This window comes from Prionailurus viverrinus, chromosome E2, assembly GCF_022837055.1.
Source record: "Prionailurus viverrinus isolate Anna chromosome E2, UM_Priviv_1.0, whole genome shotgun sequence".
Taxonomy (NCBI): domain Eukaryota; kingdom Metazoa; phylum Chordata; class Mammalia; order Carnivora; family Felidae; genus Prionailurus; species Prionailurus viverrinus.
This window is the reverse complement of record NC_062575.1, coordinates 43317649-43329667: the sequence shown is the minus strand read 5'-3', so window position 1 is coordinate 43329667 and position 12019 is coordinate 43317649. Positions and strand designations below refer to the sequence as shown.

The 12019-nt window shown below is 47.8% G+C and overlaps 1 protein-coding gene across 2 annotated transcripts in view; it reads right to left on the bottom strand.

Annotated features, from left to right (window-relative positions):
- CHST8 (carbohydrate sulfotransferase 8) overlaps positions 1 to 12019 on the bottom strand; it is a 129022-nt gene that overhangs the window by 63817 nt on the left and 53186 nt on the right. The window contains exons 1-2 of one of the 2 annotated variants that reach the window (XM_047837206.1): positions 3826 to 3877; positions 395 to 613 (exon numbers count right to left, since the gene is read on the bottom strand). In XM_047837206.1, the coding sequence (XP_047693162.1) occupies positions 395 to 524 (130 nt within the window). In that variant the 5' untranslated portion in view covers positions 525 to 613; positions 3826 to 3877. Of the gene's footprint in view, positions 1 to 394; positions 614 to 3825; positions 3878 to 12019 lie in introns of those variants that run through there. The other variant, XM_047837205.1, reaches the window with a different exon arrangement.

The window sequence follows — 12019 nt, the reverse complement described above, 5'->3', positions numbered from 1 at the left end:
CCAGGCCAAGGGGCTGGATTCGAGGGGTTCCAGGGCTGGCAGAGACACAGAGTCCCATGGGGGCCACAGGCTCAAGGAGAAGCCGTTCACCCTCTGATGTCCCAGACAGTGTGGGAGAGGCCCCAAGAGATGGCAGAATCCTCTTTAAGCCTCAGCTTCACCGAAAGCAACAACTGGCTGAGAGACAGGCAGCCTGGCCCTCACTTCAAGAGGAGTGACCACAGGCTAGAGGCCAGAGGCTAAAGGCCGATGCCTGCCAGTAGAAGGCCAGGACCCCTCCTTTGCCTGCCCGGGACCTTCAGCACAGACTGGGCACCAGGGCAGCCGTGGAGGCCTGCACTGTGGACAGGAAAGCTGGGGCAAGTGGGTGGCGGGGCCGAGCGCAAGGGCTCACCTGGCACCTGCCGAGGGGAGAGCTCCGTGGGGTCCTGCAGGCTGATGAAGAGGAGGAGGCCTGCGGCTCCAAACAGCAGGATGGATGAGAACATGCAGGCCAGCCGCATCGTTCCGGCTCGTGGGGTCATCCGGGGCTTGCTCCGGGCTCACCTCCTCTCGGGTGTGGGAGGTGCGTTCTTCCCTCATCATCCACACCAAGCGTCCATCAGGCCACAGTCTACAGGGCAGATGGGGAGAAAGATGGTCCATCACTGAGGCACAGGGCACATCCTACGTGGGCTGAGGCCCCAGTCACTGCCTATGACCAAGCATAATCCCTGGATCCCTCCATCCCTTAGAATGTACTCAGGTAGGTCCCTTGCATCCTTCAAGCCGAAAGAGGTTGAGGGAAGTCCAGTCACTACCTGTTGCTGGGACACCAGATTCCCAGCAGGGTCTCCTGTATCTGCACTCCCAGAAAAATCATGGAGAGAGACACTCCCCGGCCTCTGCCTGGGGAAGCCCAGGCTGGAGCCCTGAGACCCAGAGCCTGTAATGGGCCCTGCACTGTCCAGGCTCTCTGAGCTTCCAACAGAGCAGGTGTGCTCCCTAGAAAGGGTCTATGCCCCTAGAAGAGGCGGCAATCTGGGCCTTTGTCCCTTATAACTGTCCTGGTGGACAGAGGAGCTCTTGGATCTCTCTGCCCTGGCTCCTCCCTGCAGGATGCTGGGGACAAGTGTCTCCACAGAGCGAGATACTTTGAGAAGGAGCCTCCCAGGCCCAGAGGCTACCAGGGACAGAGACTCCCCCTCCTGGTTGCTCCCCTCACCAGCCAGAGCTGTGCCGCCCTGACCCACGGATGGCTGGTAGGATGGAGACCCCACTGGATAGTCCGTCGCATCAGTGGGAACTGAAGCTTTGGCCCGATCACGGTTACTCCCACTATGAGGCCCTCTGGCCTGGAGCTGAGGCAGCCTGACTTGCATTTGACAGATCCCAGGCTCAGAGACCGGTGACAACATCCCTGTGACACCTGTTGCTCTGGCCACTGCAGACCCAGAGCATGCCCAGGTGACTTGCCCCTCCCCCTGGTTCCTCCTGAAGGGCACAGAAATACCAACCAGTGACTCCGAATGGGCCAAGCTTGTGGGTCAAGAAGGGGGGCACCCCAAGGCCATTTGCTCATAGGAAGGATGTAAGTTCCTGCAGCAGGGGGAGGCATGGGTGGAGCCGGATAAGGGCCATAGAGGGATCTGCACAGGAGGCCATGCTACGTGGCATTCCAGAACTTCCCCTGTTGGTGGTGGAAGGTTGCTCTGTGCCCTTGTCTTTGCCCCTTCCTAAGTTCGGGCTTAGAGATACCACCCTCTTTCTACCAAAACAGGCTTGTAGGAAGCTTCCCCAGCCCTGGTACAGGGCAGTGCTCAGGGAGGTAGAGGCCAGGGGGACAGCTTCCAGCAGCCTCTGAGATCATAGTTGGGTGGCGGGGACCCCAAGCCAGATGTGCTGCTTGGCACAGGGTCATTTCCCTGCCGGGGGTCTTCTCAGGCACAGTAATTTGGTCAGGGCGCCCATTCCTGACCAGGCACCCAGGCGTTGGGGGAGGAAGTCCCAGCTATGGTCCCTCTGTGTCCTCATGCTCCTGGGGGGCAGGAGGCAGGAAGTGGTAAGAGGAGCCCTTCCCTCCCAGGCCCAGACAAAGATTCCCAAGGACTAGACTGTCCTCAGCAAAGCTCTGGTGCTGAAGAGTGTTAAATTGCAGGTTTGGGTTTCTCCCCTCTGCAGTCACTGTAATTATGTTTTCACTCAGTTAACTTTAATTAACCTGCCCCAGGCCTCTATGCATGGGGAACGCGCCTGAACGCCGGGCTCTCTGGGCTGTGCTGAGCAGGTGGTTCCCACGACCTCCCAGCTTTGATGTTTGGGAGGCAGCGCTGAGCAGGGCTCAGTTTTGTCTCTGGAGCTGGCTCCAGGTTTGAAGTTGGCCCTGACTTCCCTTCCAATGCCCCCCCCCTCCGCCCCACCCCAAGAAAGACTGCTGCTTCCTGCCATTGTCAGGGACACCCACGGGGCTTACACAGGGTAAAAACAGGCAGCCACCTGTCCCCAAAGGTTCAGACCCTGGAGCCCCTCGTGGGGGCCTGTGGTTTCTCCCTCTACGGCTGCCCGGGATGGGTCCTGGGGACCTGGCTCATTGTCCTGCAGAGACACAGGTGCAGCCATGCAGGCCCAGGCCCCACTGAAGGGCAAGGTCACTCTCAACACTGCCCATAGGATGCCCTGTGTCCTGAGATCTCCCAAGCCCTTCCCTTTGTAATGATAGGCACTGTGTGCCGGGACCACCCTGGCCAGCCCCAAGGTGTGGGAGAGGATGGGGGGAGACGGAGCTGCTCTCTCTGGCCCTCACTCTGGGCCCTCCTGCCCCAGAGAAGTTGGCTTAACCCTTGGGGGGGGGGCCCATGCAGTCACAGAAAGGAGTCAGAAGAGTGGGAACAATGTCACACACACTGGTTCATCAAGGACAAGACCCTCAGATAGGGAGCAAGGGGCGCAGCTCAAGACCTTTCTGGAGCAGAGGCACACGCACTAACACACATACACACACATATGCCACGGCACACACACTCCATCAACAGGCCCCAGCAAGGCCCCGGCTGTAAAGAAACTGCTGCAAAACCCTGATTATCCTGGCCGTGGTGGTGACACACTGCCTGCAGCCACACCAGCCTCCTGAGTCAGACAGACGTGGTCAGGAGACCAATCTGACCTAGGGCGAGGGAAAGAGAGGAAGGAGGGGGAAAAGAACGGCAAGTTTACGGCTAGGGCACAGGGCTACCTGGCAAAACTGTTAATAAAATGCCACCCAATCTCAACCCAAAGGCTCTATTTGATGGAAAAAAAGGGGGGGGGGGGACTCAGAAGCACATGTGATCATCATTGCATTATTTATGGTCAATAGCATTGCACAAGTGACTACAAAAGAACTGGCCAGCCCCCTCTTCTCCCTAATTGTCACACTGTCACCATACAAGCCAGTACTGACTACCCCTGTCCCGCAGCAACGACCTGTCCTCATTTGTTCCTGAACCTACCCAAACCAAACCCACCACGTGGAACCAGGCCCCAGCAGCCCATGTGCGTGGAACCAGGATGAGGCCCACATCTCTGCCCCCAAATCTGGGGAGAGGGGAAGAAAACCAGCCCCAGGACCTGCACCTTCACCATGGCCAGAGCATCAGGGACTCAAGTGTCTGATTTCAGAGACCCTCCCTTTTGTTGACCCCTCTACACCCGCCCCCCTCCACGAGAACACAGCACCCTCTCTGTGAAGGGAGGGAAGCTGGTATTAGAGCCACGCAACGCTTTCCCTGGCCAGCCCTAAGCATCAGACCTCAGCCTTCCCCTCTGAGACCTTCCTCTCGGTGTTTGTTCTCACTGGAGACCACCTACCCAGCTAACTCCTTGCTCTGTGCAAATGGGAATCAAAAGGTTAGCATGCCTCCCCTCCTGGGTCGCTGGTTTGCAGTCTGGCTGGGTCTTCAATGCCCCAGGAGGGGGCCAACATCACAGAACCTGTAGGAACCTCCTTCCTTTACAGGTGGAGGGGAGCTAGGAGATCACCAGACACTTCAGAGAGTATGCACATCTGATCCCCTACTGTTCCTGTGAGGGTCCTTGTCTTCAAAGTCACACGTTATTTCCAAGGCAATGGGAAGATGCTGGTCCAAAGGCTGCTCATCTCCCTCTCCTGGGAGTCCAGCTGCTGCCTGGGAAGTGGACCCTACGATCCGTCACAGGCTGGGGCCAGGCTGCCCAGGGCCCCGTAAACACATTCACAGGCCTCTGCTCCCATCTGGGACACAGTGCATCGCACTCGGCTCCAATGACAAGTGGAAGACCCTCCCCTTCCTCCCTGCCTCTCTGCCAAGACCAACAGACAATAAGACAATTCAAATAACTGGGGGTGGAGTAGGGAGGAGTGAGGCAAGAAAAATAAACAGCCCACTCAGTTTCCAGAAGGTCCTGTGCTCACAATCCCTCGTTTTCCCAGTGGCTTTCTCTCCCTGAGGCCTGAATGGCATTGCCAATTTTTTACTGTAAGAAAAAAAAAATCCAATTAATCTTGTAAACACCTCCTGGGACACAGGTCAAGGCCAAGGATTCCTCCCATTTCCTTATTTATCTGATTTAAAAATTTGTCTCTTGGGAAAATTCACTTTAGGGCACAAGCAAGGACTTGGGAATTCAGCCAAAACACACGCACCTCCAGTGGCGACAGGCCGGCAGGCGGATGGACGGATGGCTCCAAGGACACGCTTGGCTGCGGCTGCTCCAAGGCCTGGATGCTTCCCCCAGTCACCCAGAGGACCCCCTCTGGCTGTGAGGACCTGCTCCCGTGCCCCACTGGAGACGGCCGGAGGCATCCGGCCATGTGCCCATGGGAGCACCCACTTGGTGTGTGGACCCCGGGCCCCAGAAAGTTCTCTGTCCAGTCAGTCTCCTCCTTGCACGGGCAGGAGCGAACAATGACGTCCCTCCCGGCTGAGGGCTCCAGGAGGAGCTGCTCATCGGGAGAGAGGCTGCTATGGCAACTTGAGGAGAATGGAGCCAGGCACTGCCGTCACCTTGAATCCGGCACCAAGCATTCCACCGGAGTGGCAGAGGGGGCTGTGCCTCCGCTCTGCCCCTGCCGAGGCTCCTGCGCTGGGGCTGACCTCCCGCCTCTCCTCCGCAGCCTCCTGGCCTCAGTAACTCATTTGCTCCTCACCGAAACGGAGCACACAGCCCAGTCCCCTGAGAACACCACCTCCATCTGTTTTGTCAGACGAGTTCTTCCGTGTGTGCGGCTCCTGCTTGCTTCTGAGATGGGGTTCTTCTTGATTTCAGCTCATTAAAATCCTGCAGCTAATTAAAACTGTTCTAACAGCAGCGGCGGCAGCAAACTCTGGGATGAGTCCCTCCAGTTTTTATGCGTAGGCATAAAGTTGCAATGCTCTGTGAGGGTGACGAATGGCTGCAAGTGCTCAGACTCTGGGGCGGGGCTGCAGACTCCAGCCCTGCTGGACACGGGAGAGCGCTGACCTAGGTCCTGAAATGCCCTAGGCCCAGCCTCAGCACACCCCAGCGCACAGGGCTGTACCCCACTCCTGGGGGAGGTAATTCACCCTCCAGAATCCTCCCCACTACAAGGCAGGGATTCTCTCCAATCCCCCATGATTTCTTCTGGGGGTAGGGGGAGAGGAAAGGGAGGCCTAAGGCAGAGGCCAAGGCATAAGTCGGGCTCAAACAGCCCCGAAGCCTTGTCCCCACAGACCCACTAGGAATGCTACGGCATGGCTTCCCACCATTGCTTACACAAAGAGCCTGAAAGGAAGCCTGCAAACACGCAGCTGCAGCGAGGGGGTCCTGAGAGCCCAGCCAAGGTGCCATAAGCTACAATGCCCTTGATTACTTTCAGGGGTAGGACCACACCATGGATGCAGTCTCTTGCCCAGGACTTCGGCGAATTTTATGAAGCAGGGTAGGGGATAGTAATTCAGTAGGTAGAGAAACTGAGTCCTACCCTGGCAGAATCTGGGATGGGGATTCAGCACCCCCAATCCTGTGAGCATGTGTACCTCAATTACAGCCCTTCTCCTACCACGTGGAGAGTGTTCACACACCTATCTCAGACCCTCAGAGCCCTGAGAGCAGCATCGAGGTCTCTCATCTTTGTATTCCCTGCACAGTGCCTGGCACAGGGAATGGGACCAACATAACCTGTGCCTCGTGTGACATGAGCATGGATTAACAGATGGAGGTGTCTGGGCCATCTGAAGAGAGGCACTCCACGAACCTGGAATTTCTAAAATGTCATGCATGTTTTAGGGAGCTGTGGTTTTGTTTTGATCAGGTCTGGGTTAGAATTACGTCCAAAGAGTAGCCCAATCCTGTGAGAAAAGAGGAGGCAAGGAAGTGAGCTCTGTTAGAGAGCCTGATGGAGCCTGGAAGCTCCCACATACCCAGCGCACACTCAACACCAGGATACCACTTTTGTATCCTCAGTTTGGTAGGGCAGATTTCAAATCACAGGGCTTGAAGACTAATACACTCGTGGAGGTAAATGTGGACTCTATCACTATACATGCCCATGTATTAATGCACATTATATATGTACAGATACACAAGTCATTTAGATGCCATAAAATGGATTACACTAGGAAACTCCCTACACAAAATTAATGTTCGAATGTGTTGATCAAAAGTCAATGAAGAGAGTGGGGGAAGGTAGTGGAGAAGGAGGATCCTGAGTTCACCTCCACCTGTGGACACACCAAGGCAACACCTACATGTGTGACAGCTCACTCTGAAAACCTGAAGACTGGCCAGATTTTCCCGAGCTAAAGACATAAAGAGAAGGCCAAAGAGATGAAGTTGGGAACCCAGCCCTCCGTGTGGCAACCCATGAACAGGAGGGACAACACAGCCACAGAGTGAGAGGACCCAGCCCCACATCAGGCTCCCCTGGCCCTGAGGACCTGCACAGGGAAGACGAGCCCCCACGATGTCTGGCTTTGAAAATCAGCAGGGCCTGCCTTCAGAAGAGCTGGAGAGTTATAGGGAAACCAAGTCTCTAGTCTTAAAGGGCCAATGCACTATATCATTGGGCCCAAGACCCAGCACAGAAGTTGCAGTTTAAAAAGTGCCTGGGGTATTCATGAAGGGGACTTATTGACTAATTTTAGGATGTATATTGCAGGGTTCAGGATATGTAGGAGTTTTCTCCAGGAATGGAAGTGCTGGCAGGTATTCTTTCTCTTGTCCTCCTTCTGCTTTGGCAGGCTCTGGTGGGAGCCAGTTCTGACATTCTCCCTCTACCTTCCTAGCATCTTGCCCTGCCCCCAAATTTCCCTGCAGACTAGCCCCACTCAACCCAACCCACCAGCAGGTGCCCCTCCAAAGCGGCTCTCACACTGGGCAGCCCCAGCCAGGATCTGTGCCCTTCCAGAGTGACTATCACCTGCCACACCCAGCAGGCAGCTCTGGTCAGAATTGGCACACCTCCAGAGCAAATCCTGACCCAGGGAGTGGGGAATGAGCCCTACCAACCAGTGTGCACAGTAGCTCAGTTGGCTCTTTCAGCCCACTGCATGTGAGGCAAGCCCAGCCCACCAGTGTACCTGCAGACAGTCAGACTGAAAACTGGCTCCACCCACCATTGCACCCTCAGCAGTCAGCCCAGTCACAACAGGAGGGTGCTCGCAGCCCACTTAGGGGAGCACCACATATATCCATATGTAACGAACAGAGAGTCAGACAAAGTGAGGAGACAGAGGTATATGATCCAAACACAAGAACAAGACAAAACCCTAGAAAACAAGCTAAACAGAACAGAGATAAGGAATCTATCTGATAAAGAATTCAAATTAATGGCCATAGGTACTCCCCAGACTTAAGAGAGGAGTGGAAGAACTCAGTAAGAACTTTAACAAAGAGATAGAAAATATAAAAAAGAACCCATTGGAGCTGAAGAATACAACAAGTGAAATGAAAAATTAACTAGAAGATTCAACAGCAGAACAGAGGATGCAGAAGAGCAGATCAGCGACCTAGAATTCAGGGTAGTGAAAAAACAACTAAACTGAACAGTACAAAGAAAAAAGGATTTTAAAAAAATTAAAATAGGGTAAGGTACTTTTGTGACAACATCAAGCATAATAACATTCACATGACAGGGGTCCCAGATGGAGAAGAGAAAGAAAAAGAGGCACAAAACTTATTCAAAGAAATAATAACTGAAAACTTCCTTAAGCTGGGGAAGGAAACACACATCCAGGTCCAGGAATCACAGAAATCCCCAAACAAGATGAACCCAAGGAAGTCCACATCAAGATACATAATAATTAAAATGGCAAAAATTAAAGATAAAGAGAGAATCTTAAAAGCAGCAAACGAAAACAAGATACCCACAAAAGAAGCCCCATACGGCTTTCAGCTGAATTTTCAGCAGAAACTTTGTAGGCCAGAAGCGAATGGCATGATACATTCCAAGTGTTGGAAGGAAGAGACCTATACCAAGGATATTCTACCCAGCAATGTTATCATTCAGAATGGAAAGAGATATCATGTGTTTCCCAGAAAACAAAAGTTTGCTCACCTGGCCTATAAGAAATGCTAAAGAGAATTCTTCAGAAAGAAGAAAGAAAAGACCATAACTAGAAGCAAGAAAATTATGAAAGAAAAAAATTCACTGGTAAAAACAAACATATAGCAAAGGATCAATCACTTATAAAGCTAATATAAAGGTTAAAACATAAAAGTAGTAAAATCAATTATATATCTACAAAAATTAGTCAAGGGATACATAAAAGATGCAAAATATGACATCATATACATAAAATGTGGAGGGGAGAGTAAAAAAAATAGTGCTTTTATAATGTGTTTAAACTTAAATGACCATCAATTTAATATAAACTGCTATATACATAGGATGTTATAGATGAACCTCATAGTAACCACAAATCAAAAACCTATAATAGAGAAAGAGATTCAAGTATAACGCTAAAAGTCATCAAACACAAGGGAAGACAGCAAGAGAACAAGAAAGGAACGGAGAACTACAAAAACAATCACAAAAATAATTAACAAATGACAACAAGCACCTACTATTAATAATTACTTTAAATGTAACTGGATTAAATGCTGCAATCAAAAGTCACAGGGTGATTGAATGTATAGAAAAGCAAACTCATCTATATGTTGCCTACAAGAGACTCATTTCAGACCTAAGACACATAGGGGATGAAAACTGAGGGGATTGAAACAGATATTCCATGAAAATGGAAGGAAGGAAGGAAGGAAGGAAGGAAGGAAGGAAAGAAAGAAAGAAAGAAAGAAAGAAAGAAAGAAAGAAACAAGGAGGACAGGAGGAAGGAAGGAGAAGGAAGGAAGGAAGGAAGGAAGGAAGGAAGGAAGGATGGAAGGAAGGAAGGAGAGGAAAAAAAGCTAGGTTAGCAATACTTAAACAAAATAGACTTTAAAACAAAGACTGTAGCAAGAGACAAAGGAGGGGATTATATAATGGTAAGAGAATCAATCCAACAAGAGGATAAAACAATTGAAAATATCTATGTACCTAACACAGGAGCACCTAAATACATAAAGCAAATACTAACAGACATAAAGAGAGAAATTGACAGTAATACAATAATAGTAGGGGACTTTAACATCCCATTTACATCAATGGCTAGATCATCTAGACAGAAAATCAATAAGGAAACAGAAATTTTGAATGACACATTAGACCAGATGGGCTTAACAGATATATACAGAATATTGCATCTAAAAACAGCAGAATACACATTCCTTTCAAGTGAACATAAAACATTTTTCCAGGATAGATCATATGTTAGGTCACAAAATAATTCTCAATAAGTTTAAGATTGAAATCATATCAAGCATCTTTTCCAACCACAATGGTGTAAAACCAGAAATCAATTACAAAAAAAAAATTGGGAAAAACACAAACATGTGGAGGCTAAACAATGTGCTACCAAACAACCAATGGATCAAAGAGGAGGTCAAAGAAATCAAAGAGAAGGCAAAAAAAAAAAAAAAATGCATGGAGACAAATGAAAATGAAAACACAATGGTTAAAAATCATTGGGACACAGCAAAACAGTTCTAAGAGGAAAGTTTGTAGTGATACAGGCCTACTTCAAGAAGCAAGAGGAATCTCAAATAATCTAACCTTACACCTAAAGGAACTAGAAAAAGAACAAACAAAGCCCAAAGTCAGCAGAAGGAAGGAAATAATAAAGATCAATCAGAGCAGTAATAAATGAAATAGAGACTAGAAAAAAAATTAGAAAACATCAATGAAACTATTAGCTGTTTCTTTGAAAAGATAAACAAAATTGATAAACCTTTAGCCAGACTCATCAAGAAAAAGAGAGTACCAACATAAATAAAATCGGAAACAAGAGAAGTTACAACTGGTAGCATAGGAATACAGAGGATTATAAGAGACTACTAAAAAATGACAACAATTCTAGAAGAGATTGTCCAACCTAGAAGAGATGCGTAAATTGCTAGACACATATAATCTTCTACAACTGAATTGGGGAGAAATAGCAAATTTGAACAGACTAATTACTAGTAATGAAATTAAATGAGTAACCAAAAAACTCCCAACAAGCAAACGTCCAGAACCAGATGGCTTCACAGGTGAATTTGGCAACACCAAATAATTAAGGAAGAGTTAACATCTATCCTTCAGAAACTATTCCCAGAAATAGAAGAGGAAAAAATGCTTCCAAATTAATTGTATTAGGTCAGCATTATCCTGATACCCAGGCCAGATAAAGATACTACAACAAACAAAAATTATACACCAATATCCCTAATGAACACAGATTCAAAAATCTTCAATGAATTATCAGCAAACTGAATTCAAAAATACATTAAAAGGATAATTCAACATGATCAAGTGGGATTTATTCCATGGAAGCAAGTATAGTTCAACACTCACAAATCAATCAACATGATACAAAACATTAACAAAATGAAGTATAAAGTTATATGATCATCTCAATAGATGCAGAAAAATTTGACAAAATTCAACATCCATTCATGATAAACTCTCAACAAAATGGGTATAGAGAGAACACACTTCAACATAATAAAGGTCATGTATGACAAACCCATAGCTAACATCATACTCGATGAAAAGCTAAAAGCTTTTCTTCTAAGACCAGGGACAAGACAAGGATGCCTACTCTCACCACTTTTATTCAACATAGTATTGGAAGTTCAAGCCACAGCAATCAGACAAGAAAAAGGAATAAAAAGCATTCAAATTGGTGAGGAAGAAGCATGCCACTTTTGCAGATGACATGCAGATGATACTATATATAGACTCCACCAAAAAACTTAGATCTAATAAAGTAATTCAGTACAGTTGTAGGATATGGAATCAATATACAGAAATCTGTTGTGTTTCTATACATCAATAACAAACTAACAGAAAGAGAAATCAAGAAAACAATCCCATCTATAATTGCATCAAAAAGAATAGAATACCTAGGAATAGAGTTAACTAAGAAGGTGAAAAACCTATATTCTGAAAACTATAAGACATTGATGAAAGAAACTGAAGGTGGCACAAATAAATAGGAAGATATGCCATGCTTATGGATTGGAAGAATTAATATTGTTAAAATGTCCATACTACTCAAAGCAATCTACAGATACAATGTAATCCCTATCAAAATACCAATATTATTTTTTATATATAGCCAGAACAAATAATCCTAAAATTTGTATGGAACCACAAAAGACCACAAAGAGACAAAGCCATCTTGAGAAAGAACAAAGCTGGAGGTATCACAAGCCCAGATTTCAAACTAAACTACAAAGCTATAGTAATCAAAACAGTATGGGACTGGCACATAAATAGACACATAGATAAACAGAACAAAATAAAGAGCCCCAAAATAAACCCACAATTATATAATAAATTAATCTTCAACAAAAGAGGCAAAAATAAACAACAGGGAATAGTCTTTTCAATAAATGGTGCTAGGGAAACTGGACAGCTACATGCAGAAGAATGAAACTGGACCACTTTCTTTCACTATACACAACCATAAACTCAAAATGGCTT